Raw genomic sequence first — 26,062 nt, 5'->3', positions numbered from 1 at the left:
CTAAGGGAATGTAAGTGAGAGGGATGCCGTCTGGGGACATCCTCAGGTTTCTCCAGTGTTGAGAAACGAGGTAAATCATTCATGAACCTTGGTGCTTTGTTATTATAAACAGTAACCACTAATATTGATCTAGCACTCACAAGTGCTAGGCATTTTGTAATGGGTTCTCTCTGCATTATCCCATTTAATTCTCACAACTCTCTAAGGGGGTCAGCACTGTTATCGTGCCCATTTTACACAGGAGGAAACAGCTTACTTGGCTATAGAGGTGAAGACCACCAGGCTGTTGAAGCTGAACTCAACTCCAAGTCTGCTGTCTGCAATGATTGTTATTACCCGCTGTACCTTCAGCCCCTGCACCAGTGGGGCAGCACCGTAGTGGAGCAGCACCACAGCGGAGCCCCAAGGTGTTTCCACACCTGTCCTCTTAATTGGCCTTCACAAGAGCCCTAGGTCATGGGGCTGATGCCTCCAAATGTATGTGGCTCTGGGCATCAGGGGTTGAGGATGGAGTACAAGACCTCTCAGAGGCACTGCCGTGTGGGCCCAGGGCTCCAGGGAGACCTATAAGGGGCTGTGATACCACAGAGGGTCCCTGTGGCTACACATGCCTCAGCCTGAACTGATACTAAAATTACTCAGTGGCTTTATTGAGCATGAACTACATTCTAGGAACCATACCTATATATTGATATAATTTCATTATGTTTCTCTAGTGTAGGAGCATTCATGTAATAAAAATAACAGTGAGCATTTCATGTACACTCCTTGGTCACCAGATTAGATTAATTTATTTGGGGGAGAGCTATATGTCTAGCACAGGCCATAACAGATGTGGCAGGACAAATTCAGATGGACCTCTTCCTGCTGGAGCATGAACTGGTTGTGGCCCCAGCAACCTGGAGAAAGGCCTGCGTGGTGGGAGTTGAGAGCCACAGTGATCCTCAGGGCAGCTTAGCCTGATCAGGATGGTTGGTGGTGCTCACGGTTCAGGGCCTGGAGCCATTGGGTACCCTGTATTGAAGTCTTACTACGTGTCGGGCACAGTGCTAAGCTTTTTCCCCACATTTCTGCATTTGACTCATCAAAACGATCTATGAGGTGGATACTGTCCCTGTTTTGCAGATGGAGAAATGATTAGCAGGTGCGAGCTATTTGGCAGCCTTACGGGCGGAGCTGAGATTCATGGCCAGTCTTCCTGGGTCCAAGTCCCCTTGACACCAACAGTGTGGAGGAGGCAGGGGGAGAGGTGAAGGGTGGCCCAGTGTTTACCAGGCAGCATAGACCAAGGGGTGGCCCAGGGGAGCGCAGACTCCCCACATAGTGCATCCCTTGTCACCTGGGCCACCCCCATGGGATTGAGCAGTCGAGGGAATCACATAAGGGGGAGGAATAGCCGTCGGGACGGCTGGATGGCCACTGTTCTCCTCCTCTTCATGGCAAAGCCTTGCTCCAAGCTCTGAGTCCTTGGTTGTTTTAAAATGTGGAGTCTTCAATCATTGTGTCTTGGGACGTGTAGCATGTTTAATTCTGTCACCAAAGGCGTCTGGCTTACTTATTAATGAATTTTAAAATTAAGTTGGCCTTTTTAAAACAAATATTTGATGAATATTTTTATTCCCTCCCGGAGTGGTTCTAGCCACAGGGTGTTAACCTATGGAGCCTCCCAGAGAGGCCATCACGCAACTGGCTGTAAATCACTGGCTCTGAAGAAAGAAGGTTCTTTCTTCTCCTGCCTCTTGGAGTGATGGAAAATAATTACAGAATTGGGGTGAAAAGGGATTATATTTTTTGTGTTGGCTTGTGTGCTTTTATTTCGTTTTAGTTGGTCTTTATTGTTTGAAAGAAGTTACTGTCAGCATGTACAGAAAGAAGCTTAAGATCAACAGATATTTATTTGAGGCCTACTCTGTGTAGGAACTGGGGCTTTTACATGAGTTTTCACATTGAATCCCACCAGTCTCGCGAGGGAGGTGCTCTTGCCTGCACTTCACTGACAGGTCTGGTGGGAGAGGGTAAACAGCCAGTGTGTGCAGAGCAGCCTCTCACCACGCGGCTGACCCGCCACCTGGGAGGAAAGAAAATAACCTCAGTGTTAGCTGTCTTCTCAGCATTATGAAATGATTATAACTAACACATATTGAGTGATTATTACATGTCAGGACTATTCTAAGCACTTGTATTAACCCATTTAAACCTGGGCTGGGCTCTCTCGCTAGCTTTATTGCACTGTCCCTGGAGGCAAACAAATGCACTCATGGCAACATTGTAAAGTTTTTCAATCACCTGTTCCACGGTGCTTTTTCTAAATAGGAATGCAATTTTAAACCATTAATAAAATGCTGTGGTACAAGAGGAAAGCAAGAAAAAGGAACAAAACAGCTATTCCAAAAACAGCAGGTTTTGATGAACTTGAAACTTGAAATATTTGAAAATATGCTATTTGCTCAGTTTAGATTATACTACAGAATTAGAGTGCTGAATCTGCTTCAGTACATTTCTTTGTGAATGTGAGTGCTGCTGCCTACGTAGATGTACTGAACTTATTTCAAACGGAAATACTCAGAGCAGCACGGATGAGGAAGCAGTACTATTGCTAGCAGTCCTCTCCAGACTCCTTTAAAAACCCGGCTTTACTGCAAGTTTGTAATGAAGATGTAACACTTTTACTTCTCATACCATGACTTCCATTTTGCGGTATAAGTAAGGGCAATTACTCTGGTTAGAGATTCTAGCCTGGGTGAGGCTGAGTTAGTAAATAGCCTCTAGCATTAGCAAGGGGTATCTTCATTAAGGCGGTAATGTGTCAGGAGTGCTAAGTAGGTTACCATGGTATTTGGGTTTTAGCCTGGACTCTGTCTTTTCCTGAAATTAAAAATGTTCATTCTTCAGTAAAAGGTGCTTCCTTAACACAGCAAAGCAGAGGAACGTTAAATAGGTGAAATGACTGGGGCTCAGGAACTCACCTGCAAAGGCTGATTAATGCATGGATACTTTAAGATAAGTATTGACTCTGACAGGTTTTGTAAAAAAGCTGTTTAATCTCTGTATCCATCCATCCATCCGGAGGGAATGTTCGCTAGCATGTGGAAAAGCTGCTGCTCTCCTTCAGAAAACCCTGCCCACACACAGGACCAACTAACCCACAGGATTAAGTCTAATTCATCTCTGAGTACACAGAGTCTAGCACACAGCAGATGTTCAAAAAATGTTTGCTAAATGAGTGCATAAATTCTGCTTACCCTTAGGCCAAATCAGCCTAAGAGACATTTTGAATTGTGTGTGATTCTATCACTGCCTGACTTCGAGCAGTATTTGAAGACAGTGGATTGTCCTCAGATGCTGGGACGAAGCACTGGAAACTGGGAGAAACAGTTGGCCTGTGTAGGAACAAGGCAGTGTGGTTGGATTAACTCATATAGAAGTTCTCAAAGTGTCCCCCGGGCCAGCAGATTCAGATTCTGAATCTACTAAAGATCCTGGATAACTTATGGGAAGTTACATTATTTCCAAAATTTTACAGTCAACTATAAAAAGACAAACGGTAACATTATATTGCAGTTCTAAGTAATCTCGTTTCACTGTGAAAGTATTAATTTTCCAAAACCTGAGGGGAAACACTCAAAATGTAAGGCCTGTTTTTTTTATCCTCATTCCTCTTATGCCTGTGTCTCATGGAAATATTATTTAGCAGAGAAGTACAAAATAGTCCTGATGGGAGGGAGAAGGATCCAGAAGCTGCCAGTCTAAACTGTCCAGCCCACCTGTGCTGTTTTTCTGTTATTTTGAATAAGCTGATGGATGATTCTGAGCAAAATATATTTTTTCTTTTTATATATTTTCTCAAAGATCTATAATCGTAAATGTTATCTTACTAGTTTGAGAAAGGGGCTTTGAAAGCTCTTGGAAAGATAAAGGTTAAAATTTAAAGAATTTTCTAGGTAAACCTCAGTTATTTAGAAAATTCTGGTAAAGAGGACATTGTATTTCTCCGGTGCCCAATTAACATTAACTTCATTGCCTAGTACATAGTAGAAGGTAAGGTAACATATCAGATTATATAGATATTGCCATTATGAAAAATTTGAAATTTCTGTTCTTTATCAGTAAACAAAAGCATGAACAACTGATGTCTCTAGAATCTATAACATAATTAAAGGAATCTCATTCTAAGCTTTATATGTTCTTAAATTTGTGTTTTTCTTTTATGTAAGCATATATTAGACATTAAACTTAACAGTAACATAGCAACTGGTTGATTATTAATTCAGATGGTATGAAAAGCATTTACCAAGTTGGTCTAATCTGTTCCACATTTGTATCATAATTTCTTGTCACTAATAAAAGTTCAGGTGGCTAATGGATTCTGCTCCTTTCTCTAGGTTTATTTCAATCTACAGAGGACCCAGCCACACCTATAAGGTCCAGAGGCTGACAGAATTCACATGCTACTCCTTCAGAATCCAGGCAGCCAGCGAGGCTGGGGAAGGGCCTTTCTCAGAAACCTACACCTTCAGCACAACCAAGAGTGTCCCCCCCAGCATCAAAGGTTTGTGGACCGTGTATTCAGTCACGCTCTTCTGTGAGAGTGAGGAAATGTTGGGATTTAAGAGGAGGAGGCTCGATTCTGACCTTGAATATGCTCTTCTAATATTTCTCATATCAGCAAGATAGAATCAAAAGAACTTTCTATAAGAGATGGTTGAGAAATGGGTTCTCTAGGGGAAATGAGAGGCCTTAAGGGAGAGGGCTTACCGGTAATGACTTTTCTCAAGTATGTGTACATTATTATCACAAATAATTTAATGGTGAGACAGTTTCTTCCCCACGGAGGGTAGATGGATAAGAAAAGAAGCCGACCTGAGTGACAAATGTTGGGTTAGGAACGAGGGTGAATTCCTGGTGATGTAGCGCTTATGGCAGTTTACCAGGAGAGGTTTGAGCGTCTCTCTTCAGCGGATCACATGCATCTTTGGATGACTGTGGTGCATCAGTAGATTAGAGGCTGGTGTAGGCAACATCCACAGCCTTTCCTCCAGTCCGCAGCTCTCACTGGAAAGCTGTAGCAGTGGCCTGTTCTCACCTCCTGGAGTATTTGTCTTGAGGTTTGTGAATGACTGGTTTACCCTCTGCCCCCTTCACGGGATCAGGGAGTGAGCGAAAGCCACTCCCCCAAGGCTCTCCCTCCACCGGGTCTGCTGAGCCCTCGTCTCCCATTTTCAGCCACTGCACAGCCGATTGGCCAAGCCGGGCAGACAGCAACAGGGCAGAGCCGGCTCAGCCCTTCCCACCTAGCGTTGGGCCCAGTCCCAGCCTGCGCCCTCCCCTCCCCGGTAGTGTGATTCTTGTGAGGGTCCCTGCTGCCTGTCTTTGCTTTATCCAGCTGCTGCCCGAAATGACTCTGAGGCTGACAGGTAAGCAGCCCACCTGAACCAGGTTTTACATGGGGTAAAGTGAGGGTTGGCTGTATTATTTGGGTGGCTAGGCAGTGAGCACAATTTGTGAAGAAGGTTCTGTCTGTGTCTGGCCCCAGGAGAAAGGCCATTTGACTTACTGCTTCTGCACAGAGGCGCTGTATCAGCTACACCAGGGCACGGAGTGCGTTTCAGGAGGGTGCGGGGCTTCCAGGGCCTGGGTCAGGGTCCGACCACAGTCTGGTTGCATTCTGTGAAGGTTTCCCATAGTTCCTTTCAGGGCACTTTATGGTAAATACCTTCCCCCTGCTCCCCTCCCCTCGGTGGTCCAGAAGCTCTTTGGCTTCTTCATGTGACTAAGATAACTGGTATAAATGGATGTATACTTGCTGGGTCACTTGGGCAGTAAATGCCCTGGCCCTTTGGTGTAGCTTCACCTTTCGACTCTAACAGAGGAGATTCCTGAGCACACTGTGGCTGATAGGGTGGTTGTTGTAACAGGAAGGTTTGCCACACTTACCAATTAGCTAAATAACTTCAGGGGTCTTCCCAGCACTACCTTTGCCTCTGAAGGTGATTATTTTGGGGAGATTCATTTTGTGGAAAATACAACACCAAATTGATAGCCCTCGCAGGTCGTGGTACATTTTCTTCAGGAGGACAGTGTCCTCACACTGCCACACGATCAGGTGTTCTTCCTCTCACTCTTCGATTTAGGAAATTGTCTTAGCTGGAGGACTGTTTGGTCTGATGAGATTATTTAGTTTTCCATAAATTACAGTTTTGGCCAACTAATACAAACTTTTTTTTTAAGACAACTTTTATTTTTCTGAAACAGCACTGTACAGAATTGAAAGTAGAAACAACTGCCTCTAAAGAATTCATGTAATTAGAAATTAAAATAAGGGCATTCAGCAAGAGCAGTTACACATGCTAGTTACAAAATGGAAAAATATCAGATATTGAATTAAGCTGTAGAGATACAGTATAAGCTGTAAGAAAATATTTTAAAATTCTACAACATGTAAGTGCTTTGCTACAAACTAACAAAATTTCACTTTAATCTGGAACGATGAGTCCAGTAGGTAAAAAAATAAACTAAAAAATATAGACGTAAGATAACTTAAAGGCTTACCTCAAATGCCACCTGCTCCTCAGACCTTTCTTAGACTCTCACACGGATATGACTTCCTTTCCCTGGGACTCCCCAACATTTTGTTTGTACCTCTCATTTTAATCTTAATCTTTAATCTCTCTTACATTTATGTTTGTTTGTACTTGTTTCATACCTTTCTCTCCCCTTCCCTCAACTAGATCTTCATTTCCTTGAAAGCAGTATTTATGGAACCTATTTTTGCATTCCCCAAAGAACCTAACACAGGGCTTAATCGTAGAAGATGCTCATTAGCCATCAAAAAAATAACAAAAAATGCAACCCAGGCCAAATAGTTATTAATAGGACAGTGAGCAACGGGTTCTTCGCCAGTGGCTTGCTAGGCACGGAATGTCTTCTCTGGGTAAAGGGTACCCTGCTAGTTTTCTAGGAGGCTGGGCAGATAAACTCCCCTCTCAGGGTTCTCACTAGTATTACTAAAATATTGGCTATTCATATGATACTTTGAATTTTGAGCTTGGATGTGTGAATTTGTATTTCAGCACCTCGAGTAACACAGTTAGAAGGAAATTCATGTGAAATTTTATGGGAGACGGTACCACCCATGAAAGGCGATCCTGTCAACTACATTCTGCAGGTATTGGTTGGAAGAGAATCTGAGTACAAACAGGTAAGAACCAGCGTGCATGGCACGTGCGTGGCCTATCAGGGTCAGGCTGGCTCCTTGCCTCTGCGGTGAATAATTTAGTAGCCAGTGAACTACATTTTTCTCAAAATTTGTCATAGAAGCTGCCTCACATGTACCCATTACCTAATTCTTTAGGGTAGAGTAGCTCTAGCTTACATTTTATTTTGTATGTGGTGGTATTCTTAAATTTTCAGTTCCACAAGCATAATCTTGTGAAGGGTTTTAACTTCTATATTTGTATTTGATATTCATATGTATTGAAAACTAAAGTGCCAGTGGTTTTACTTTATAGGGAAGTAGTGTCAACCTAATTTACTGAAGCCCATGTCTGTTTGCCTTTTTTATGGAAGTTATAATTGAAGGATAAGGAAAATGACCTATCAGCCCTTGACGCCTGTGATTCAGAAGTTCTGGGTCACTACTTGTCACCCTTCAATGTGCATAGGATCACCTGAGTATCTGTTAAAAATTCAGATTCTGATTCAGTAGGTCTGGGGTCGAGGTTCAAGCTCCCAGGTGACTGATGTTGCTGGCCCATGGATCGTGATTTGAGTAGCAAGGCTATACAGTTCACATGATAAACCTATACAAGAAAGAATGTGATTGGAATATAACCAGATAAAGAATTTGGGTTTATCATTCTTGACACCCTTTTGATCCTAATTCTTCCAAAGCCACACATTATCTTGTCACTGGATGCGAAAGATTCAGAGACTCTGTGGCTTTCCATAATGTTCCCAGGAACTTAATAATTATGTGAAATCAGAATATAACATTGTTACTCCATTAGAAAAGCTGAGGACCCACTCCTTACCAGCACTTTTAATAGAGGAGTGCATTTATGTCAGACTCAAGAAGTTGAAGATAAATGCCACTGCCTTCCGAATCATTAACATAATTTGTAAACACTTCCTTGTATTCAACTTTGAGGCTCCAGATACACAAAACAAGTAGAAAATAATTTGATTCAGAGTTTTTGTTAATTTGCTGGTTAATATTCCTCATATAATAATAAATAATACTTGTAAATAAAAATGTGTAAAAAGAATCAAAGAAAATTTTAGTAAATTCTACTGTACTTTGTTACTATGAAATGCCAGATAAAAGAATGAATTGCTTTAAGCACATTTTGCAAAAACTTGTTTTAAACATGACAGGCACCACCGGTATTAACATCAGTGGATGATTTCACCAGTTTCCACCATTCCTCTGAAATAAGAGCAAAACCACTCTTGTTTCCTTTCACCTTACAATCTCGTTTTATACAGTATATTTCACTTCACAGTCAGTAATTGTATGTATGCAGTCGTTTCACCTTACCACAAATATATTACTGGTTTCAGAGTCTCAGCGCACATGAAGAGCAGAGGACTTCCCCTGCTAGATGTAGTCATCTTTAACACCAGTAGCATTGTCCTGTCGCATAGCAATGTAACAAATGGCTAAAGATGAAATGTTACCCAATTTTACAACATATCACTTGACACTTAACAATATTCACTTCCCAGAAGTACATTCATTGCATGTTCATCGTTGTATTTTATAAACCTTTTTATTCCACCACCACGCCTTTCCAACCTGTTCTTGGAAAAAATGTTCTGCTTCTCAAAGCACACTGATTGCTGATTTACATTGAAAAAGCATTGTTTACTCAATATCTATACATCAGGCATTGCCAGAATATACGTTAATCCATTCATAAATTAGATTTCACTGGCAGATTGGCTACTTTGAATCTTGCTATTTGTTTAATGTTATATATTTTGTCTCATGAACATACAAATACTAATACACAATTACATACATGCTTCAAAATATATTTCTTATTGTAAACAGCTATAAATAAGAGTTTCTTGTTGAAAGTAGGTGAAAACACAGTACACCAGGGCGGGCTCAGTAGCTGGGGAATTAGCATTCTTCTCGTGACCGTGTATTTCCTGCATTTACCAAGAAATGATTAAGGCAGGTAGTGGTACTTGAAAAGCCACCGTTGAGTCAGGGACAATTTGTACTGAGTTTTTTGCTTCTCCCTATTCAATAGACATTAACTTAAACATGATGTTTTGAGTACTTCATTCAGTTGTTCTGGACACGAGATAGGGAATGAAATCTATTTATCTTATGTGTGCAGAGTAATGGTTAAAATAATTATAGTCCAGAGATAACAGGCTTTGAATTCATAGAGGCAAAGCAAAAGAAAATGAGAGGTCATCAGTGCAGAGCATACACCACGGCAGAGCTATGGGCTTATATAGGAAGCACTGTGTATAGTTCAATTACAGCACTAATCAGGCAGGATCCACTAATGTGTGGGCTTGTGGTATTCATTTTTATTTTCCCAGGTCTGGCACATAGCTAGGCACTCAGTAAATGTTTCTTGCATGCGTGAAAGAGGCAGTTTCACGGGAACAGGGTGATTTATACTTTGCAGTGGTGAGAATCAGTAAACTTCACCATAGGGGGGATTTAGAAGTGATGTTTGTAACTGAGGTGAAAAAAATCACCCATAATAGAACAGTGTCCTTCTGTTCCCCTAGCTCATTTTTACAGGCGACATATGGCAAGGGCCAAGTCTTTTTCTGATATTTTGCTGGAAACATTGACTTTAACTCTGTAATTAGCTTTCTTTCGTTGAGCTATCATGATGTGGGGCGAGCATCTGGTTCTAATTATGAGACAGTCTGTTAAAGTATTAAGTCCTCACATAAAGTTTTACTCTGTATTAGAATGCATGCATATATTGATTTGGCTTTTCTGCCATTTAAAAAACCTTTTAAGCACAAGCTTTTTTCAAGAAGCTTAAAACTTCTTTTCAAACAGTATTAATTGTAAAGCATTCTTAAAAAGAATGAAAATTGTATGTATGTGCAGGTGACTGATTTTTTTTTGCCTCACAAGACAAAACATAAACAGTTTCATATATACGTAAGAATGTAAAGCGAAATGATGCACATTCATATCCCTGTTCAGACAGCAGTGATTTTTACATAAAGTATTTAAATATAAGCACTGAAGATGAGAAAAGGGTAACAAACTGCAAGAAATTATTACCTATTGGAAGTCAAAATTTGTGTCAAATTTTTAATATTGTTGGTGCTCAGATTTGTTGCATTATGAAAACCTTTGAAGCATCTGAAAATTTATAGAGCTCCACATTTAACTTGATGGCATCTCTATAAATTTATTTTTATTTTGTATCATTTTTAGAATATAGTATTGGTATGTGTATTGATTCTTTGTGGTATCACACAAGTTACTGAGGAAAGCTATCTTGACCTTGAGTTCCAGAGAACTATTTTAAAGACTTGGAGCCTACATATTTTTTAATAGTTTGTGATTTAATTCGCTAACACAGAAGTTAAATAGGCTGTGACCATCTTATTGCACATTTTCTTCAGCTTTGTGTAAATAAAGGGTCAAATCCAAAGCAAAGTAAGAATAGAGCAAGGTGGGAATATCTAAAAGCTATCATTTGTCTTGCTGATTCTTAAATTTTTTAGGTTTATAGGTCCGTTTAAGTATCTGATGAAGGATATGACCCATTCTGTCAGAAAACTATTCATGCACACATCCATTTTAAATTGCATATGAAACAAATTTATATTCAGTTTCATGGCGTTCAGGTGTAGGGCCCCTGGTTCATTGAGAAACTGTTAGGTGCTGTGCACTGTGAGGTCTGCCTGGCGTATAACAGAACAGCATAGTCGGTGCTCTCAGAGCTTCTGGGCCCATTGGGGTGGAAACAGCATGCCCCCCAAGAAGCAGTTCAGTAACAGTACCATTGCCTGTCCTCTTTGGCTCAGGAGCAACAATTCCTGCCCAGCATTGCACCCTCTACAGAGGAAGTCTGCAGGTTAGTGAATTCCCACTCTAGCTGGGGGGCAAGGGAGGTGAAATCTGCCTTCTGTAGTCATGTGATATTGGAGGAATTAATTCACCTCTCTGAGCCTCAGCTGTCTTGTCAAATTGGAGATACTAATTCTCTACCTCAGGGTTACTGTGAGCGTCAGATCTGTTCAGTCATGAGAGGGCACTGTGTAGATGGCAATGCTGGGCAGTTATGTCTCCCTCTCCAGTTCCTGGGAGAAGGATGGCATTAGTAAAGAGATGCAGGCGTTGGCCCAGATCCCAGCCTCCAGCAGCCTCCCCCAGAGGCTCTCTGTTTCAAAGATTTCAACTACACAGGATGTTACTCTGAATTAAGGGTCACTGATTCTTCATTTCGATTATCTGGGTATTACTTTAAATCCTCTCATTTGGAACAAACATGTCAAAATTACTTTAAAATATATTGCACATCAAATCAAGGACAGAAATAGTCTTTGTAAAAATAATATTGCTTGTATACTTACTGTGATATTATGATTGGTTACTTCAATAAAGATAATCTTAAATGGAACTATGCCTTTTAAATTGGGTTGAGGCAGGAGGAAGAGCCCGTAATGGTGCCCCTGTCAAAATGAATGAAAACAAAGGGATAAGAGGCATGGCCTGCTGCCCTGCCATGGCGAGAGGCACAGTCCGGTGAAAAGTCACCTCAGCTGTGCTGCAGGCCTGATGACCTTACTGATTTTGTGATCTCGTGGCTGTGATTATTTACACAAAAACAAATCAGTTATCTCAAACCTCAGGAACCAGAATCCTCAGGAGATGGAGTATTGGGATTGTTTTAATTTTTCCTTAACTAAGATCCAAAAGGCTTATTAATAAGCATTGTTGACTACTATCAGTACACTGAAAACAACTCAATCCTTGTTAACGATTCCATTTTGTATAATCATGACTGTACCTGTTCTAAACCCTGTGGTTTGTATGCGGGTTCTGATACTTAATGTTCACATGTACTTGCTTCTGGTAATTTTCCTCTCTTTTCAAACAGTGTGGTATAAGCATATCTACTCTAAAGTATTTAAGGGCTCTAATTAGAGGACATTCACTGAGCATCTGCTTTGTTAATAGCCATTGTGCTGGTTGCTCTGGAGATAATAGAACACAGTCCCACACTCAATATATTTATCATATATATACTTTTAAAGATAATGTTAACATTGTGTTGACAGTGCTTGTGAAAAGGGGGAGCTCTTCTAATTAAAAAGAATAGCTAGGGCTTCCCTGGTGGTGCAGTGGTTGAGGGTCCGCCTGCCGATGCAGGGGACACGGGTTCGTGCCCCGGTCTGGGAAGATCCCACATGCCGCGGAGCGGCTGGGCCCGTGAGCCATGGCCGCTGAGCCTGCGCGCCCGGAGCCTGTGCTCCGCAACAGGAGAGGCCACAGCAGTGAGAGGCCCGCATACCGCAAAAAAAAAAAAAAAAAGAATAGCTAAAAGAAAAACATATTTACAAATTAAAGCCCAACTTTCGATTGGACTTGTCATTGAGGAAGTTCCCTTCCATTAGATATTCATTTTTCCTTCACTAAGGTTTTTGCTTAATGGTTATGAGAAAAGTGGCACTCCTTTGCTTTCAAAATATCAGTACATTTTTAGGGATCTTTAAGGAGTTAGGAGTTGGGAAGTACCATCAAAATTAATATATAAAGTCTGTGTCCAAGATTCCATGAAGTGGGTTTCTGGGAAATTAAATATACTTCTGAGCCAACTTTCTTAGAAGGAGCTAGCCATGCAAATTCTGGAAACCATAGAAATCATTTAATACTAGATATAAATGAACATTTATATCTACTTTCCAAAAGTCTCTCAAACATCTGTAGGGATAGGTTATTAATTAAGTGATTTTCAGCCATGAGGTCATTGTTTGGCATAAATTAACAGGCCACGTCACAGAAATGCTGCCCAAGCCTTTCCGTGGCACAGACTGGGTTGGGGAGCTGCTTTCCATACATCAGATAGGAAAGGCAGTGCTTTCCTTCTGGGGCAGTGGACCCAGGGTGGGGTGATCGGGAAGTGTTTCATGGAAACACCAGGGAGGCTGTGGGACTCCCGGGGAAGACAAAGTCAGAAGGTCAAGAGAAGTGGACGTGGTATCACACCGTAGTCATTCGATGAGGACTGAAGTGGGGAGGACGGGTTCCACCAAAGACGTGGAACCAGTGGAGCTGGAGCAGTTCCAGTGGTGAGCAGGGGTGTTTGAGTTAGATGTGGGATCTCGTCTGGGGCCTACCACTACCCTTAGTCACCTGAGACTTTGAGAAATTAACAGCTTTCTGATCCTCAGTTTTATCGTCTCTAAAATGGGAATAATACTCACCTGCCAGAGTAATCAGGAGGATTAAATTTGATAAAGATGACTTATCTCCAGTATATTCCTTTCACAAAGCATTTTTCACATAGTTTCTCATTGAATACTCAATCCCCCCTCGGGGCTAAGTTAGGTACTGTAACTGTCCCCATGTTAAAGATGGAAAAAAATAAGGCTCAAAGCTGTTACTTGCCCGAGGTGACAGACCTAGAAAGGGTCAGAGCAAGGACATAGACCTGGAATCCTGATGCCAGTTCCTGGTCCTGCCGTTGAGAAGAATCTGCCCAGTGCCTCCCAGTGACCAGGTCAGACTAGACCCAGTTCCCCGGGGTTGCACAGAAGAGCTCCAGCAGCTACTATATTTCACCCTTTGATAAGGGTAAACATTCAAGAGGCGAGGCCTCCAAAAGAATTGATGAAAGAGGTGTATCAAGAAACCTTGCAGCTAAGGCTTAGATGGCAGCTTTTCTCCAACTCCATAAACAGCCTGACATTAACTTATCACCACCATAGAGACAGAACAGATTGTATACCTGGGCCATTGCAGATAGGAACCCAAAGCTCAGATGGCAAAGGGATTGGTAGTATGCTGGTCCCAAAGGTTGCAAATCATTCCCTTCGTGAATGGTCCCAACAGTTTCGATGAAAAGACTTGTCTTGGAAAATACCAACTTGAGCATCTAAATTTGGGAAATTAAGAACATTCACAATGAAAAGTTCTCTTTAAAGAAAAAAAAAAGTGTACACCATTGTTTTCCTGAGACCACCCACATGTTGGGAGATAATTCACAGACAGTGCTCTCATGGTGTACTCTGAACTCCTGAATAGCTTGGGGCAGTCACCATGACAACGAGCTCATCTTAAAATAGCCATTTAACTAACTCATCATTGGAACAGTGACCTATGAGGAAAGAGTGGTCTCTCAGGATCGCTGGGGGTTTTCTTACAGCTCTGTTGTTCCTGGTTGCTCCAGCCCCGTTCTGTCTGTAACCCCAGTTGCTAAGACACATGCCACAATCCTAAAAGAAACAGTAACTCACCAGGAGGAACGTGCTTTAAATCTTATAAAGGAAAATATGAGAAACAGAATTGGTTTTCTGGGGCTTAATCACTAAACGAAAGTACAGTAAGACTCTTAAAAGTCTTCTTCTAAAGTTTGAAAATGGGGGAGGAAAAATCTTAAAAAAGCTGAATATCAGGTGAACACTGGAAGTCCGATCCCTTTTCTAAACTGCGATCCTCTTGCTGTCTTTCAGTTTGCTCAACGCTAAGTGAGTGGCCAGTGCACTTAGGTTCTCTGGTACCATGTCCTGCTTCTTGTAGAAGTTTACGTGCCAGGCTTTAGAAACACTGAATGTTTATAGATTCCCACTAACTCTCTATAGCTGGAGAGTATTTCGGACAAAGTTGAAATTGTTGGAAATACTCTGTTTTCTAGGGAATTTGTATTAATGGGCAAAATTCACAGCTTTACTTAAGGCGGCCTGTCACTAGGTTGAAAATGCCCCTGTCACTTTTAATCACTGTATTTTTTTTTTTTTTTTTTTTTTTTTGCGGTACATGGACCTCTCACTGTTGTGGCCTCTCCCATTGCGGAGCACAGGCTCCGGATGCGCAGGCCCAGCGGCCATGGCTCACGGGCCCAGCCGCTCCGCGGCATATGGGATCCTCCCAGACCGGGGCACGAACCCGTATCCCCTGCATCGGCAGGCGGACTCTCAACCACTGCGCCACCAGGGAGGCCCTTAATCACTGTATTTTAAGAATATATCTGGAGTTGTTTTTAAGTTCTAAATAGTAGTAGTAGTAATAATAGCTAACTTTTTCTCTGCACTTACCCATGTACCAGGCATGTGTTAAGCACTTTACAGAGGCTAACTCAGTGCCACTCAGCTACAAAGTGTTCAGTTAATTTTAATTTCTTGTTTAATTATTTCATCAGCCAAATCGCTTTACTGATTTGGTTGAGTTCCAGCTAGTTTTTTCCTATCTCTATTTCATATAAGACATGGATTTTTATGTAATTTTAAGGTGGTTATCATTTCCTCTGAGTGTTTTGAGGATCAGTACCACTTTCATTGAAGAACCACGTGAGATCTCCCTCTACCACCCTCCCTCAAAGATACCTGTTTTCTTCAGTCAACTCAAAGGTTGATAATCTCCAAGTAAACTGGTAGATTTCAAGTCCTCATAGTAGTAAGCCTCGTGGTGATTATATCAGTGTTAACAAAGGGGAAGAAAATATCCTAGATTCTTAATGGAAAAAGGACAGGTTGGTCAAACAGACAGGAAACACTTAAGACAGACCATTAAATTAATTAAATATTAATTTGTGATAAATAGGACTGCATCAAAAAATTTCTTAAGCAATGATTAGGCAATGCACAAAACTGGGAGAGAATATTCACAACACATACCTGACAAAGAACTTACATCCATATTAAAGAGCCACTACAAACAAAAGCAAACAAATTAAAAATAGGCAAAACAGTTGAACACACTCCTCACAAAAGAAGGTATGTGAATGACCAAATGAGCCTATGAAAAGGTGGGAAACACTTAGGCATCAGGGAAATGCAACTGAGGTACCATTCTCACCCATTTGAATGACTAAAGTATAAATGACTAAATATATATGACTAAAATGACTAAAATATAAATGTAACAAATGTTGGTGAGGGTGTGGAACAACTGGAACTCTCATGCTTAGCTGGCAGGAGCGCAAAGGGATGTGCTTGGGACAGCTTTCTCGTGCAGTTAGATGTAGACTTATACCCAGCCCGTCTACTCCTAGGCATTCACCCAAGAAAAAGAGAAACTTAAGTCCTCAAGATCTGTACAAAAATGTTCATAGTACTCTTACTATATAAAAACTCCAAACTGGAAACAATGCAAATATTTGTCAAAAAGCAAATGGATACATCAGAGTATAGGCATATGATAGAGTACTTATTCTTCAGTAAAAGGAACAACGACTGAATCGATTACATGGATGAATCTCATAGGCACAAGAGAGTGCGTAGTGTTTGATTGCATTTGCATGAACTTCTAGAGTAGGCAAAACAAATTACAGAATGAGAAGTCAGAATAGTGTTTACCTCTTAGGGGTGGAGGTGGGCTATCTTGATGGAGTAGTGTTAGATGGTGTAGTCAGTAGTCAAAGAATCATTCAACTGAGACTTTGCACTTTATTTCTATAATTTGTTTTTAATCGTCTGCATTAAAAATATTAATTCTTTGCAGCAAGATCAGAGAGCCCTTTGTATGAATTAAGTCATCTGCTGATTTATAGCCTAAATTATTAAAATTTAGCTAGATGCATCATCATTACTTGTACCAGCTGTATTTCTTTCTGGTCAGTGCCTTATCTCCTGTCAATAGCAGAGTCACTGAATTTTTTATTTTATTCAGAGTAGGTCAGAATACTTTACAGATGAAATATAGACTGGGACAAATGCCTCTCCATGTACTTTTTGTTGTTGCAGAGTTCACATAAACCAAGCCAGGTCTACAAGGCCTCCAACGTTATACAGTTATTACTTTAGAGACCACAATGTTGTTATAAATTTATTGACCAGGACTTTTCTTTTTCTTGAAGGTGTACAAGGGAGAAGAAGCCACATTCCAAATCTCAGGCCTCCAGACCAACACAGACTATAGGTTCCGCGTGTGTGCGTGTCGTCGCTGTTTAGACACCTCTCAGGAGCTAAGCGGAGCTTTCAGCCCCTCTGCGGCTTTTGTACTACAACGAAGTGAGGTCATGCTTACAGGGGACATGGGGAGCTTAGATGATCCCAAAATGAAGAGCATGATGCCTACTGATGAACAGTTTGCAGCCCTCATTGTGGTTGGCTTTGCAACTTTGTCCATTTTATTTGCCTTTATATTACAGTACTTCTTAATGAAGTAAACAAACCCAACAAAACTAGAGGTATGAATTTAATTAATGCTACACATTTTAATACACACATTTATTCAGATACTCCCCTTTTTAAGCCCTTTTGTTCTTTGATTTATATACTTGTTTTACAGATTTAGCTAGGAAAAAAATATCAGTGTTTTGGTGCACCTTTTTGAAATGCAAAACTAGGAAGAGGTTAAACTGGATTAAAAAAAACAAAAAACAAAAAAAAGAAGCAAACCAGATACCAAAAGCTAGCTTACATTTTCTTTTAAATTTTTCAGATTTGCCTTTATTCTGTTTTCACTGATGTCTTTTGCAAGCCTTTGATTTTTTTTCCATGTCACCATTTAGTAATTTATATTCACCTGTCACTTCTTATGTCTTGATCATCTGTACCTGTGAACATGAATCACAGTGTGTGTAGTTACAGGGCTAGGATTTCAGTGTTGTCAGAGTATCACCACACAACAGCCAAACACAGAAGATGTGTTCACTCAGATAAGGCTGCCCTAAACAACCATTTTGTCACTCAGTTATTTAACTGTGTTTAGCTCATTGAGATCAAAATGTGTACTTTAAAATGTTTTAATAATCTGTATTTCTTATGATTTTAACACTATGAGCTGCCTGTCTAAGAAATCAAGTAACCAAAATGCATCTATAAATTATGGAGCATTGTAGATTTTACCACATCGATTCATAGCAGTAACTTTTCGAGGGCATTGTGCAATAGTTAGTTGTTTCCTTGTTCAGCTATTTTAAAAGCTGCTTTAACTTGTTTGTCTGTCTTTGTATATAACTACTTCTGATCTAATCACTAGAGTTATTATATTCTGTTATGTTTGACCAGAATTATATGACGAGAACTGGTGACAGTTTAGTGCCTCTGCCCATTGTCCATGACTTACACTAATTGTGATCAGTCTTCTTACACATCAGCTCATTATTTTTGAAAGATTTGCCTTTAGGCTATTCAATGAAGTATCAATGAAGTGATTGAATTTCAATAGCTTAATTCAGTGCACATAATACTAATCTAACAGCAGGTGAAAAATGATAAAGCCCAAAAGAGTCATCTCAATTTGTAGTTCCTATTTTTGTGGGGTTGACCTGGCCATGTGTGGAGAAGGAATGGTATTTGGTGGTAATAAGCACAGGGTGTTTGGGGGTCAAGGAGCCTAGATTATCTCCCTGGATCTGTCACTAACTTGCTGTGTGATCTGAACACGTCACTTTACCTCTCTGTGCCTCAGTTTTCCCGCGCATTAAAAATAAAAAATAAAATGGGGATTCTAATGTTCATAAGTGCTTTGAGATCCTTGATCTATAGGTGCTATTGGAGTGCAAAGTGTTACTCTTGCATGTTTATTCTGAGTCATGAGATAATCAATTTTAACCCAAAGTCATTGGATTATTTATATGAAGTCCATAATGTTCGCGTACCTCAGGGACATTTAAGAGTTGGAGGTGCAAATATATTCCAAAAGGGTGCAACAGACACAGTGTATCCCCCTGCTTCTGTTTTTGTATATTTTTGCTACTTGGTTTTTCTTGATCATAGCTATTTTGTGCTTGGTCTGTGTTGTCTTAAAATGCAGTATCCTGTACTAGCTTATAATATTCCCATACCAAAGTCATGGGGAAACCAACATTATTTTGTTTTTGGTTTATTTATACTATATTCTGCATACCGTACTTTAAATGCCAATTACAGTGCAATCTTTATTTATTGTAAAATTTTTTAAATGTACTTATGTACTAATTTTCCCTTGTAGCATGTTATTTTTTTTGTGTTTTATACTTTTGTAATTTTAGGTCAGTCTCATTCCTTGGCAACATCTGTAGTATTGTCATTCTTCTGACATTCTCTTGTGTTTTTATTTTTAAAGATAAAGAGCATCTAGTGCATTAAATGCCAAAAAAAATCCATTGTCAGCGATTGAAACGTTTACATGTACCCAAGAAAAACATAATCATCTCTTGAAAGAAAGTGCTAAGATCAATGAATTATTCTGTGTGCCTACGTTGATGTAATAAGTACTACTAGAAAGTTCTGTATTTTGTTATTGACTATAGTAATTAGTTTAATTAGCCTTGCAAACTGATGGCATCAAGGTGAAATTTTTTTGCCCAAGTTCTGGCCATCCAAAACTCATCCCTCTATTTAAATGTGTATTATGATCCACTGTAACACTGCATCTGCATTTTCTGAAACAATCTCATGCAGGTGTTTTGGGGAGAAGGCATTTTTTTAAGCAATGAAGATTCAACTGAGTACGAGAACCCTGTCTGCACGAGAAAAAAAAAAGTCCCTTTTTTGGAAACACTTCAGAACTGCTGCTATAAAGAAATTCTCTGAATTGGTTGGATTTTTTTTTAACGAAATAATACTTTAAGCCAAAATTGCTATGAATATTTGATCTTTGAGATTTTCATACTGTCTATCTGTTTAACCACCAGAAAGCTGTTGTGTGTGAAACACTAGCTGATGGCACTTTATTTTATTGCTCTCCGTTATTCGGTATCATTATAATCCCTTCAGTCAAAAAGTTATTACACTATCTGGCACTGTTTTCTATCACAAATATGTATATGTGATATTGATATATAACTATATATATATTGCCATTACACATGAACAATAAAATAAAGTGTTATGTTAACCTTCTCTCTTTGCCCTTTTGCAATATGTAGGAACGAGTGAGTGGCTTTCTGATGCTCTATATGTCAAACTCCTCCCTGGCACAAGAAATTCCAGTCATGTGAAGCAAAATGCCCTTTGTCCTCAAAGAAATTATTTAAAAAGAAAACAACTTTTTTAAAAGATTTTTTTGCATATTACCTGCCTTGTTCTTATCAACTTGAAACGTTGGCATTTTCTAACCGTGTTTTGTTGGCTACAGTAATTCAGTATTCCTGTCAAAATTGAAAAGTGCCCTAACTGAATGTGTTTGAATGTTATCCTTGCACAATTCTTTAAATTGAAAGACAAAATGTTTTACCTCACTGTTGGACATACATTCCAAGCTTTTCAACTTTAGGAGAAAAAAAATAATCATATGTTTTCCTGTAAATTTTAGACTATTTCATATACATTGTATTAAAACTGCCATATCAATTTTAATGTATAGATTTTGCAAATACTATGCTATATGTAATACCTAACTGTATCTGTAGTGTATATGTAATATATTTATGCCCAATAAATGTTTTAATTCTTTCTGACTTAAGTAGGGTTCTTCTACCATGAATAGGATTGCTTTTATTGTTGTTACTTTTTAAAAACTTAAACCACATCCCAGAAGTTGTCAATTCAAATGCGTTTATAGGCCAGGCAAGTGGCATAGCGCAGGGTGCTTGCTGTACCATCTAAAGGGGCGGCTGCCACCCTGCTCCTGGTTGAGGTCCTGCAGGATTGCCACCCACAATCACGTAGGCTGATGTTTCAGAAGTAAAGCAACTACACCCCAATTAAAAAAAAAAAAAAAGCAGCATCAGCTACAAATCCAGATCTCCCTAAATGGGCCAACTAACATGGGATTGCGGACCGTAAAGGCCCATGGGCTGTCAGTCCTTTGTCAGAGTCTGTGGGGATAAAGAGTGTGTCTTTAACATTTTATCTATATGCCAGACTCAGGAGCCCAGGTCTAGCTCTTTTCACTTAGCACCTGGGGTGCACCTTCTCCATGACGGACTCACACAGTTTTGACATCCTTCCCTCCTCCGGGTCTCATTCAACAACAACAATAGCAATAAAGTGTAGTGTTCCTGCTACAGTCATGGTTTCACCCCGATGTTTAGACTGTTTTGCTAGGAATCCCTACTATCTTTTTTTTCCCCTGAGGGAAAAATGAATGGGGGAACCGACTGTTTATAACTAAAAGCTTTCTTTCACGCAAAGAATGGTGATAATCATTCTTTTGGATAAAAGTGACAAGTTGAACACATCAAATTGTGCATGCTCCTGACACTCCACTCCTGAAAACACAGTAAAGGATTTTTTTTTTAAGTCATAACTGCTCTCAACACAGAATGGGAATTGTTAGCACCAGAAGTTTGGAAACCTGACTGAAGAAAGCTGAATTCTCATTTAGCGGGGGAGAAAATGAGCACCAACTCAATTTACATGCAGAATACACTGAAGGCTCGAAAACTGACAGAAGCATCTCACTTTAAAGTGAGGGTGAAGAGGGAGAGGCGCCTCAAATAGTATTGGTAGAAAGCTGCTAAAAGTGCCATTACACCTATAAAATCCCTCCCTACTTTCAGCTGGACAACTGCTCCTCCACCCTTGAAGAAACCAAAAGTTTAGCCACAGGAGAAGGTAAAATAGGCCCTGGACTTAGAGAATGTTAGTCTTACCGGAAGATGAAGCGGTTCAGCCAGAGCACCCTTTGGTGATACTTCTCAGCCTTGGCTACACAGTGACACCACCCGGGAAGCTTTTCAGAATCCCTGTGTTCAGACCCTACACCAATAAAATGAGTATTTCTGGAGTATCAACGTTTTTTAAAGCTCCCCAGGTGATTCCATTGTACAGCCAAGATCGAGAACCACTGTCCTAAAGTGAAGCTCTTGGTCAACAATCCTCTATCAGATTTTTAGTCCTCCAGCTTAGCCAAAGGTAACCTGACATCTGATGAAAGCTGCTAACATGAATGAAAAGTCCAAAGCCAACAACTTGGAAGAATCAGAGGCTACGGGAGAAGAACCTTCAGAAAATGATCCTATCCCCAGAGAGATGAGAAAAAAAACAAGTCATCTGTAGACTAAGGATAGGACGCTACAGAAGAAGGACACGTGAAGAACATGGAAACGTTCTTGGAAATTAGAAATTCAGCAGAAGGGTTGGAAGCTGGAATTGAGACTAACCTAAAAATAGAGCAAAAAATGCAAAGATAAGATCAGGATCAGACCAGGACATTCAATATCTAAATAATAGGAACTTCAGAAAGAATAGAAAGTGTAGGGGAGGAAATCATCAAACATCTGAGTTTCCAGAGTGAGAGAGCACGAGGGAGCTCACCACAGCGGATGGGACTAGAGCCCCTGTCAAGGCACACCGTCTTGAAATTTCCAAACAGTGGGACCAAGAGAAGTTCCCCAACACACTGAAAAACCGGTCACATGGAAGCTCTAGAAGTCAGAGTAGATGTGTGCTTCTCAGTAGCAACACTGGAAGCAAGGAATCTGTCAGGCAGGTATGTCAAGATTTTGAAAGAGAAAGATTTCCCACCTGCTTACTCTCAGTCAAGGATAAAGTATCATGAAGCCATTTTTAGAAATTGGAGCCCTCACAACTTTGCCTCCCATGCACCCTTCCTCAGGAAGCTGCTAGAGGGTATGCTCCCCTATATGAGTGGATAAACCAAGAAAGAAGCATCCATGGGATTCTGCCTTCAATGCTGTTCACGCAGGTCGGAAGTTGGGTTCTCTGGCCCTTTGCCTCAGAAGGATTTATGCAGCTTTCATTTTATCCCTTTCCGACCCTCCAGTCATGGTGGGCGAGCACACGCACACACACACACACACACACACACACACGCATACACTTCCCTCTACAGAGGAAAGACAGAATGACCCTTTTAAACACTTTACCTTGGGCTAATTAAACCAACAATTAAATCTGTGTACCGGCACTGGTACCCTTTATTCAGGGTGGTAACTTAAAAAAAGTTCCCACCTCCACTGCTAGACTCTAAGTGCCTCAAAAGCTGGGGGAAGGGAACATGTACCCAGGGCATCAAGTCTCAGTCAGCTCTGAAGCACACAGCATGTTCTCTGGCACATAATAGAAGATAAAAAAAGGTTTGTTGAATTCAGTTGACTGATTTGGTCGGAAAAGTTCACATAGCAGTGATGAGAGCCATAAGATACTCGCTGCTCCAAACTGTAGTCTTTTGCCACGGGGTGTTATTTAGGGTGCAGTATTTTGATTTTTTAAAAATTATAGTCAATAAATTAAAATGTGGCAATTTCCCACAAAATACTGGGATTCCAGGTTCCACTGAAGTTTGAGAGACCCGGCAACTCTAGGTCTTGTTCTGGAACGGTGCTTATGGACAGGGGTGAATAGTAGCTGTCCTTGTTGGTTGGCATTTGTTCTGCATCTGACCACATTTCCCACCAAATCCCGGACATGGATATGGATGATGATGTCTCGTCTAACAGAAGAAAAATTTTGGGCCTTGTTTCCATCAACAGTGAGAAAACGGGGGGCGGGACTTCCAAGAATGATGGAGTGAGGGTGTCTGTAAATCTGCTTTCCATAGAAGCAACAACAACAAAAAACGTGTCCCGAAAGTTCTGAAAATTTTTCAGAGCCCTAGAAATTAACCAAATGCTTATAACAATCTGAACTTTGGTAAGAACGGCAGGTTTTGTGGTATTTTAACTCAGTCTACACCCTACACCCTACCCCACCCCAGCTCCACACTAGTCTTGAAACACAGCAGCCCTGCAACCACTAGAGGGAGCACCCCGGGTTTGGAGCACCTCAACATGGCTCATCCCAGCGCATTGTCACCATCTAACCTGTCTCACAGGCTCTCTGGAAAGGCCCCACTGGCAGGGTTGTATTTAACCTGCCACAGAGCTCACTCTGTGGGAAAGCCTTATACCCAGGGCATTTGTTGAAAGATAGTCAGTGCAATTGTTTAACCCTGCAGCTACTTTAGGCTGCAGTACCAGTGGGGGTAAACAAGAGCTGGCCCCAAACTGCAAGATCTGGGGAATGAGATGTCCTTGGGGGCTTTTAAAAGCTTGCAACATAGTTCTTGGGGTCTAGAAGGCCATGTGCACGTGCAGGGCTGTGTGCATGCTCAGCAAAGACCTGAGAAGGCCCCCATTTCACTTCTGACTGATCTTCAGGCCTTGTGCAGTCAGGGAGCGAAGGTTAAGGCAGAATGGTAAATTCCCTGTGTGTTGAAGGTGCGCTCCAGCATACAGAGCCCCTTGACTTTGTCAAGGGAAACTGACTGGCTCAAGACATTTAAGGAAATCTGTGAGCATTCTTTAACTGACCATTAAACACAACAGATAGTCTAGTGGCCAGACTCCAAGAAAGAAGTCTGGAAGGATACAATCTGAATTCATAACTTGGATTAACTCTAGTGAGGAGTGGGGAGGTGATAATCAAAGAGAATTTTAGTCTTAACTGCAATATGTTCGTCTTTTAGATGAAAGATGAGTTTATGTATTGTGTAATAAAAATTAGTTTTATGGTGAACAAAACCATACAGAAGAAATAAAATTCCTCCACCTTTTCTGAGCCAAAGGATAAATAAAGATGCTCCTTAATTTTTTCCCCTAGGACAAAGGTACAGATTTTGTTTTCTATCTGAACAAGTTATAAGAGAAATGTGTTCAATTTGGATAAACACAATTTCTTGCAGTCATGAGCCATTGAATGCTTATGATTTTCCACTATAGCATTGTTTCCCAAAGTGAGCAGGCATAGAATATAGCTAAGTGGTTATTGTCAACACCTTTTAAATTATGTAGTTTTTGTCATCTGGGCTAGGGAAAATTGTAACTAGCATATCAAAGAGAAACATAAGATTAAAGTGGATATTTAAGTTTACAAAAGAAACAGAACAATAGTGTAGGTGCTACTCAGATATGGCAGAAATCATAGGGCTGATAAGCAAATGACTAAAGTTTGAGAACAACGCACTGTGGAACCCTGCCTCCTAAAAATACAAATGGATCTATGCAACACAACACATTTTATGGTAGCGGCTGCAAATATATTCTTTTTTTCCTCAGGTGAAAAGAGTTATTTTAGGGAAAAAGGAGTGGGAATAAAAATCACAATCCACACGGAGTTGGAAATTGAACTGAACTAGAAAGTGCATATAGCTGATCCCTACCAGCCTCAATAACCTGCTTTTACCTTCCTGTCTTACTGTGCATATCTTCACATTTGATACTTAGGAATATTCACAAGACTAAGAATTAGCTTTCCTTTTTTTTTTTTTTTTTGCGGTACGCGGGCCTCTCGCTGTCGTGGCCTCTCCCATTGAGGAGCACAGGCTCCGGACGTGCAGGCTCAGCGGCCATGGCTCACGGGCCCAGCCGCTCCGCGGCATGTGGGATCTTCCCGGACTGGGGCATGAACCCATGTCCCCTGCATCAGCAGGCGGACTCTCAACCACTGCGCCACCAGAGAAGCCCTCCTTTTTTTAATTTTTTTTTAAATTAAGAAGTTGAATATTTTATTATTAAACTGTTTCTTATTTTCCTGCAAGGCTATTGCTTCACTGTATGAAAATAGCACCCACAAACACAGTATATTGCAAAATTAAGATAGTAATGTTCTGCATTGGACACTATACAACTAACAAACTTTTCTCCACTGCCAGTTATTTCCAGTGGGAAGGTGGTTGAGTATTTTGACCCAAATCCAGGGATGGCTGTAAGCAAGTTACAATATCATATAAGGCTTAAGATAGCAATGTTATCCTTGAATTACATAATTTTTATAACTAGTTTTACCACAGATAATTTCAGGAACTCTAAATATTATAACTGGAGACTAGCCTAAAAATCATAAGGTGTTGTGAAAAAGATGCATAGTGTTTATCTGAAGTCATTAGGAGGTTAAGGGGTATTTTCTTCAGGAAACATTGTTGCAAGTAGTTTCTTTTGCTAAAAATTGCCTTTTAAAAATCTTTCCACCACTAATTTAAGACAAGTATGCGAGATTAAGTTGTTTCAAACTAGTATCTTTAGGAGTTCCATTT

The 26,062-nt window shown here is 40.4% G+C and overlaps 1 protein-coding gene across 3 annotated transcripts in view; it reads left to right on the top strand.

The window, feature by feature from the left end:
* FNDC3B (fibronectin type III domain containing 3B) overlaps nt 1-20,543 on the top strand; it is a 359,867-nt gene extending 339,324 nt beyond the window's left edge. For all 3 annotated transcript variants that reach the window (XM_082624742.1, XM_082624743.1, XM_082624744.1), the window contains exons 24-26: nt 4,383-4,549; nt 7,071-7,198; nt 17,013-20,543. In XM_082624742.1, the coding sequence (XP_082480868.1) occupies nt 4,383-4,549; nt 7,071-7,198; nt 17,013-17,324 (607 nt within the window). In that variant the 3' untranslated portion in view covers nt 17,325-20,543. The remainder of the gene's footprint in view (nt 1-4,382; nt 4,550-7,070; nt 7,199-17,012) is intronic.
* Nucleotides 20,544-26,062: the final 5,519 nt, after the last annotated feature.

Source organism: Mesoplodon mirus, assembly GCF_964341445.2.
Source record: "Mesoplodon mirus genome assembly, chromosome: 6".
Classification (NCBI taxonomy): domain Eukaryota; kingdom Metazoa; phylum Chordata; class Mammalia; order Artiodactyla; family Ziphiidae; genus Mesoplodon; species Mesoplodon mirus.
Note: the sequence above shows the minus strand (reverse complement) of the source record. Positions and strands in the feature narration are given on the sequence as shown.